This window comes from Chrysochloris asiatica, unplaced genomic scaffold (assembly GCF_000296735.1).
Source record: "Chrysochloris asiatica unplaced genomic scaffold, ChrAsi1.0 scaffold00107, whole genome shotgun sequence".
NCBI classification, from domain to species: domain Eukaryota; kingdom Metazoa; phylum Chordata; class Mammalia; order Afrosoricida; family Chrysochloridae; genus Chrysochloris; species Chrysochloris asiatica.
Genome location: NW_006408625.1, coordinates 6556276 through 6564739, shown reverse-complemented (window position 1 = coordinate 6564739; position 8464 = coordinate 6556276). Strand labels below are relative to the sequence as shown.

General features: G+C 36.8%; 1 protein-coding gene across 1 annotated transcript in view; it reads left to right on the top strand.

Moving 5' to 3' along the window:
- Positions 1-6127: 6127 nt before the first annotated feature.
- The window catches only part of ZNF510 (zinc finger protein 510), a 17553-nt gene continuing 15216 nt past the window's right edge, over positions 6128-8464 (top strand). The window contains exons 1-2 of the mRNA XM_006867671.1: positions 6128-6254; positions 6527-6622. Coding sequence (XP_006867733.1) covers positions 6185-6254; positions 6527-6622 — 166 coding nt within the window. The 5' untranslated portion in view covers positions 6128-6184. The remainder of the gene's footprint in view (positions 6255-6526; positions 6623-8464) is intronic.

Genomic DNA, 8464 nt, shown 5'->3' with positions numbered 1-8464 from the left:
TACCCTGTGCTCTATCTTCCCATCCCTCCCTCCCCTCCTCTCATCCCACACATCTTGATGATCAGCAAATATATATTAAAAATTTCCCCCTTTTAGTCTGGGTTCTTTTTCTTATTCTTTTACAATAACGATCCTATGCAGTATTTCCTCTTTTGTGACTGACTAATTTCACTCAGCATAATGTCCTCCAGTTTCATCCATGTTATGCTGTGGCTTGCAGCTTCCTTGTTGTTCTTCAAGATAGCATAGTATTTCCATTGTGTGTATGTACCACAGTTTGTTTATCCATTCTTCAATTGATGGGCACTTAGGCTGTCTCCATCTTTTTGCTATTGTAAATAGTGCTACTATGAACATTGGTGTATATATATATATCTACTTGTGTTATGGCTCATTTTTCTTGTGGGTAAATACCCAGTAGAGGAATTGCTGAATCATAAGATATTTCTATTTCCAACCTTCTGAGGAAGTGCCATATTGCTTTCCAGAATGGTTGGACCATTTTGCAATCCCACCCACAATGTAGGAGTGTCCCAGTCTCTCCACATCCCCGCCAGCATTTATTGTCCTCTACTTTTTTGATCTTTGCTGTTATTGCAACAATGAGATATCTCATTGTTGTTTTGATTTGCATCTCTCTAATGTCTAGTGATCATGAACGTTTTTCATGTGTTTGTTGGCTGTCTGGATCTCTTTCTTGGTGAAGTGTCTGTTCATATTTTAATTGGGTTATTTGTCCTTTTCTTATAGAGGTTTTATAGTTTCCTATATATTTTAGAAGTTTGTCCCTTGTCTGATGTGTCATTGCAAAAGATTCTTTCCTATTCTTTGGGTTCCCTTTTTGCTCTTTTGATGCACATAAGTTTTTAATTTTTAGTATGTCCCACTCATCTATTTTGTCTACTTTTCAAAATGTTTGGTAGTCTATGTATTCCCGGTATTAGAGTCTTCACATTTGTCCCTATTTTTTCATTGATGAGTTTCATAATTTTGGGATTCACATTTAGGTCTTTAATCCATGCTGAGTTGGTTTTTGTATAGGGCATGAGGTAAAGGTCTTTGAATCTTTTGCATATTGCATTCCAGTTCTGCCAGCACCTCAAAATCAGTTGACTGTATGTGGATGGGTTAATTTCGTGATTCTCAATTCTGTTCCATTGATCAATGTATCTTTCTTTGTACCAGTGCCATCCTGTTTTGACCACTGTAGCCATGTAATAGATTTTGAAATCAGGGAGTGAGAGGCTTCCAACATTGTTTCTTACTGGTATTCCTAATTTGTTGACACATTGCTGCCATATTTGCTTATAGTTCTTTTGATACTATTTTCATTAATTCTTGTTGTTGTTGTTGTTAAGTGCCGTCGAGTCGGTTCCGACCCATAGCAACCCTGAACAAGGTTTCTGAGGCTGTAAATCTTTACGGGAGCAGAAAGTCTCATCTTTCTCCCACATAGCAGCTGGTAGTTTTGAACTGTTGACCTTGCGGTTCGCAGCCCAATTCATAACCACTATGCTACCAGAACTCTTAGGACATATATAAATTAGCTGTTTTAAAGTCTTTGCCTTGCCTTCCTCAGGGACTGTTGCATATATAATTTCTCTTTTTTCCCCCGTGTATGGCTTTCTTTCTTGTTTGCATGTCTAATAATTGTTACGATCTGAACATTTTCAAAAATATAATGTGTCCTCTCTTGAAATCATAGTCTCCCTGACCGTTGCAAGGATTGTTGTTCATTTAAGTTACTCTCTTGTAATAATTTTGTAACATCCTTATTATTTGTTCTGTGTTAGCACAGATGTTTGCTTAGTTAATTAGTGATCATCTAATAATTGGTCGTAAGTGTCTGTAGCCAGTAAGTCCCCCCAGTCTGTTCCAAGAGGCTTGGCATGTGATGGGACTTTCCTTCAAAAGTCATCCTGGCAGTTTGCAACTCTGCACCTGCCTTCACTTTCTTCTTACACAGAGCTTCACTGTTAGCAAGTGGTGAGAATCTAGGACCTTCTCAGGTCTTTCCTGAGCGTACATACTGCTGTGGACATTCTCATGGCCTTCTAGAACCTCAGGAATGTCTAAGTTATTTAAATCTGCTGTGAACTTCTCATTCTAAAGATTTTCCTTGTAAGCGTTTTGTTTGGATTATCATTTGCCTTATGGTTATCAATTTTTAAAGTTTTTATTGTAAATTGAGTAAAAGTTTACAGGGCAGATCATCAGTTTTACATTCAACAAATCATATACTTTCAATGATTCTAATTCCCTCCATGTACCATCAGTTAACAGTATTCTCTTTATTCATTTTATCTCTCTCTTTTTTTTTAAACACTCAGGCATATATAATAATTTAAACCACCAAAGGGCATATTCTGTAAACCTGCTTCCTGGTCACCACCTCTCAGTCCCTCTAATTCCATGAATTTAGAATCCTCAGCTGATGCTTCTCTCCATGTCCCCATCCCTACCTTCATCTACAGTGTTACTGCTTCTCTGGATAGGGTCCCACATTCCACTTGTGCTCTTCTCCCTTGATGATCCTAGGGTTCTCTGTTTCTGGACTGTAAGATTAACTACTCCCTCGTTTTTGTTACAAAACTTCTACCTTTACAATTGTGACAGTCGCAATTTATCATGATACCAATTACTCACTAGTGAATCATAAGAATCTTATCCCAGTCTCTTTTAACCAGACCCATCTAGACAAGATGACATCTATTCAGCGGGCTCTCTGTCTTTCTGCGCACACTTTTAAACTATACTCCCTCTTGAACACTTGTAAGCCAGTCACTTCATGCCTTTATTGCCCCCTCATTTTAGGTAGCCAATGTCTAAATTGCCCGTCCCTATATCTACCTATATACAGAGGAGATAGCATTGATACTTGATGTGAAGACTCCTTCCCTCTCTGTTGATATTTTAAGCTACTACATCCATAAGTATTGGTCAAGTTCATCAAATTGTAGCAATTTACCCTTGTTTCCTTTATCAAAAAATTGTGTTTTTTTTCTTTTTTTATCTACCTCTAGTCGAGTTCTGATTATCAAGCCATTGAGGCTAGGTCAGATGGGTACTATCTGAAAGTATGGGTGTTCTTCAAATTGCCTTTTTTATTTAATTTTTTTTTCCTTGTTACTGATACCTTCTGCAGAAATGTTATTTATAGTGAATGAGTAACAACTTTGGTCAAATAAAGATAGCCTTGTGAGGGGAGTCTTTCAAGGAACCAACAGACAGGTTAAATAATGACAGCTCTCTGGGAATGGGGCTAATCAGCCTGTGAACTCTCAACCTGTGAACTCCGATTCCAGAATTTTTGACTTAGAAGACATAGGAGGGATGGGTCTGGGTGGCATTTGGCTTATGTTCTGACTCATAGCAACCCTATATAGGATTTCTCAGGAATGACTAGTGGGTTTGAACAACCTTGTAGTTAGCTTGTGGTTAGTAGTCCAGCACCATACAGGAACTCTAGGCAGCCTTTGGTAGTGGCCTCATTTTCCCTCCCCCTGCAGTAGTGGGTTTAAGGAGCTCTGGTAGCGTAGTGGTTACGAATCGGGCTGCGAACCTCAAGGTCAGCAGTTCGAAAGTACCAGCTGTTCCGCGGGAGAGAGACGAGGCTTTCTGCTCCTGTAAAGATTTACAGCCTCGGGAACCCTGGACAGAGTCACTATGAGTTGGAACCGACTCCACGGCACAGAGCCAGCCAGCCAGCCAGCAGTAGTGGGTTTAGGTCATGTCTTTTGAAGACATTCGGAGCCTTACAAAACATGATTATTTTGTTCTCAGGTGGAGAGTGAATTTAGGCAGTGGTTGTTCTTTTCCTACCCTAGCTAATACCATGGAGAGTAAGGGAGACCTTCCTCTGGATTCTTTCTAGTCCCCTCTCTGTGACATCCAGGTTGGGTCCCTTGAGCAAAATCTTATAGGAGGGTAGAATTCTTCTTATGTGTGCACCCTTTTAGGGTCTTCCCACTCACATTGACCCCTTTAGCAAGTTTGTTAATTTTTCCTAATTATATATTCTGTGGCTTATAAGGAGTATAGTAGAGTCTGCTCTAAGTAAGAAAGATTTCACATTGGTTGTTTGCCATGCAGCGTTAATTCTCTGGGTTCAAGAAAAGTCATTAAAGATAACTTGTAAAGCTGTTTATGTTGCCAATCTTGGCTCTCTATATCACTGAAGTAAAATTGAAGACCACATGATTGTAATTTTTTTCTAATTTGGTGAGACAGCCTCTTTTTATGAATGTACAATGTGTATCAAAAATAATTTAGATTATCCAGTGGTAATCCTGTACAGGCTGATATACCTCATCTTGTTGTATTAAGTTTCATTACACTTTGTAAAAACAGCATGTTTTACAAATTGAAGGTTTGTAGCAATTCCATGTCGAGCAAACCTATCTGTACCACTTCACCAACAGCATCTGCTCAGTTATTGTCTCTGTCATGTTTTAATAATTCTTCCAAAATTTCAAACTTATGTAATGCTATTGTATACTTAATAGATTATAGTCTAGTTTAAATATAACTTTTATATGCATTGGGAAACCATACAGTTCATGTGATTCATTTTATTGTGATCACTTGATTGAGGTAATCTGGAACCAAACCTACACTTTCTCCAAGGTATGCCTGTATATGTCAGTCAAGTTGATTGATATATCATTAAGATCGTCTACATCAACAGTCAGGAAAACTTTTTTTTAACTATCATTGCTTTGCAGGTTTTGTGGACCAGCCGTATGGTCTCTATTACAACTATTAAACTGTGCACTGTTAGTGCTGAAGCAGCCATTGTGGTTGTTGTTGATTGCAACCATAGATAATACATAAAACAAGCATGATTGTGTTCCGGTGTTTCATATACACAAAAAACAGATGTTGGGTCATATTTAAACTGTGGGCTGCAGTGTGGATCTCTTCTATATCCCTATTGATTTTCCTAAATCTGTTTCTCTTGTGAGTTACTTAGAGAGTTATGTGAAAATCCTAATTGTGGAGTTTGTTTATGTATTTGAATTGAATGTATTTGAGTTGTTTATGTATTTATGTATTCTGGCATTTGTTTATGTATTTGAATCTGTATTTTTTAGGTGCTTACAATTTAGGTTTCTAAGATCTTTTTGTAAAAAGGACCATATTATTGTTATAAACTATTTATCTTTCAGAATTTGTTCTTGCCCTTAAATTGACTCTGTTTGGTATTAATATAACCACATCAACTTTCTTTTGGTTAGTTTTTTTGGTGTTTTTTTTGTTTTTGTTTTTTAACTATAATTCTACATATATCTCTGGGTACAACATGGATTTGGAGTCCTGGTACGGCACTGTGGTTAATGCGCTGGACTACAAGGTTGGCTTGAACTGCAAGGTCAGTGGTTCAAGCTTACTAGCCAACTTGAAGTTACTTAACAACAAGAGTATACAGTAAAACTATGTTGTTTAGTCCAGTACTTAGCAGTTTTTACTGTATGCTGTTGTTATTAAGTGCTGTCGAGTTGGTTCTGACCCATAATGACCCTAATAGGGTTTCTTAGGAGCAGCTGGTGGATTTGAACGACCAACCTTGTGGTTCAAACTGACCTTGCAGTCCAACGCATTAACTTGCAATTCAATTAGTGAATGTATTTATCTTTGATGTATCTGTAGTATGAAATGGAAATACTCATCTCTGCTGCTTTGGTGCAAATGTAGCTATGGATAGTATATAAATGACTGAATCTGGCTCTGTCCTAATAAAATTTATAGAAGCATCAAGCTATATTTTCCTATAGGTCATTATTTGCTGACTTCTGCTATAGAGTATGCACAAGTAGTCTATTGGCATGTGGAAATAAAATTGAAGAAAGTTTATATATGTTTATCTTTTACTAAAAAACTTTTAAACAAGTGTTATACCAATATATATGTTGGCAGTATATATATATATATACACAATCAAATTATTATGTTTTAAACATTTTTACTAATTGAGTACTTTCAAAGTATAAGAAACAATTAGGTCCAAAATAGACATCCCTTATAATCATTTGTTTACAGAAAACATGATAGGAATTCGTTCCCAAAAGTATTTTCCATGTGGCTTGTTTCTGAACTCTTCGGATTGAACAGCAATGTGCCATTGCAGGTGACAGTGTCGTTCACAGACGTGGCCATAGCGCTCACTCAGGAGGAGTGGCAGCACATGGGTCTTGCTCAGAGGACCCTCTACAGAGATGTGATGCTGGAGAACTACAGCCACCTCGTCTCAGTGGGTGAGCATATAGACATACACATAAGTTACCATGTAACTCCTTAGATAAAGCATTTCCTTTGTAATAACTAGTCTATGTTTCTAGGTTTTCACTCAGAAATCCAAAGTGACTGACCCCTTTTGAGGACTAGAACTTGTTGTGTTGTCACATCCCTAGTGAGATTTTTAGATGATCACCTGCAGGATGCTACTTTTGAAGTTGAAACTAGCTTTTGCTTTTGGAGACTAAAAGCTCATTGATCTATCTTCAGTCATCATTTGTTCTGTCTATAGGGTACTGCATTTTCAAACCAGAAGTGATCTTCAAGTTGGAGCAAGGAAGAGAACCTTGGTTCTTAGAGGAGGGATTCTCCAACAAGAGCTGCCCAGGTGAGCTTCAAACACTGGCAGATAGTATGCTGCAGTGGGGTAAGGGTGTGTAGTTAAAACTTCAGAAAGTCGGTTGAGGGGTGAACACCGTTGTTTATCGAGACGTTTTAGAAAGCCCAAAGACACAGAAACCACCAATCAAAAGTAAAAGATTAACTTAACTACATTACAATTGAGAACTTTGTCCATAAAAGCCCATTAAAAGGGTATAAAGACAAGCCACAGAGTGGCATGATGTGTATGTGTGTGTGTGTGTGTGTATATGTATATATGGATTCCTGGTGTAGTGCTGTACGATCAGCACTGGACTATGAACAAGGTCAGCAGATCAAACCCCCTAAACTGCTCCTTAGAAACCCTATACAGGGTTGATATAAGTCAGATCTGACACAACAGCACTTAACAACAACATTTTATATATTTATATAGATACATAAAATAAGCTAAAGACATTGAATAGGAACGTTCAAAGAAATCCAAATGACTAGAAAACCTTTGAAAATGTGTTCAACCTCAATTTGCAGAGAAGTACAAAATAAAATCATAGTAAGATACCACTTCATAGATAGGAGGCAAGATTAACATAACTGGCAATGCCAGTTGCTGGTGAAGATGTGAAATATTGGAGATCTTCATTCATAGATTGAAAATGTAAACTGGTAAAAACTACTTTGAAATCTGGAGGATGTTACTAAGTCAAGTTAAAATCATGCATACCTTGTAACAAAGTATTCTCTTTCCTAACTGTATATACACTCACACAAAAAAGCATGATTGTGTTTTCTAGGTATAATAAAAGAATATTTATTGCAATATAATCTATATTGCCAAAAATTGGACTAAATGTGTAAGGTAGAAAAACTTATATATTTTAATGGAGAATTATACAGCTACAGAAAATCTTATGTAATGAATACAAACATATTATTAAATAAAAAAATATATAAATGCATATATATGCTAACATTTATGTGAAGATCAAAAACAGGCAAAACTTAACTCCGTTTTTAGGAATTCACACATTAGTGGTGAAATTATAAAGAAAAACAAATAAATGATTACATAAATGTTAGGAGAGTGGTAAACTCTCAGCATAAAGGCGTGTGACCAAGCAAGGGGGAATTTTGTGTTGTTTGGTGCCTCATTGGTTCTAATGCATGGTGGGTTATTTGAATTTTTATTTTTCAGATGTTAAAGTTAGAAATTCGACCCTTATTTGATATGTTGTTGCCAATTTTATTTTTCCTCATCTTTTTACTCTTGGTGAAATCTTTTGATGAGTGTAAGCATTTAATTTTTAGGAGGTCCCAGTTAACTAGTTTAAATTGGAACATATAAACTATACTGTCATTGTTATGTTAATGAGGTAATGTTAACAGATTGTCTCTTTGACTATATAGTTCCTTTATTGTTCTTTCTATACCATTAAGTTGCACAGAAAGCTTTTGTGCATGTCATCTTAATTATCTAGTGCTTCTACAATAGAAGTACCAATGTTGGGGGCTTTTACAAACATAAATTTATTTTCTCAAAGTTTAGGAGGCTAGAAGTCCAAATTCAGGGCACTGTTTTCTAGGGAAAGACTTTCTCACTCTCTCTGCTCTGGGGAAAGGTCCTTGTTTTTTCAGCTTCTATTCCTTCGCTTCTCAATGATATTTATGTGGCATGGCATCTGTGTTCCTTCCCGTATCTGTTGGCTAATCTGGTCCTTTTCTACCTCACCCTATACTAATATTGGTGCATTAACATAACAATGAAAACCCATTACCAAATGGAATTATTAACCACCATAACCAATATCTGTTGCATCAAGTTGGTTTCCAACTCCAAATGAACCTTCGA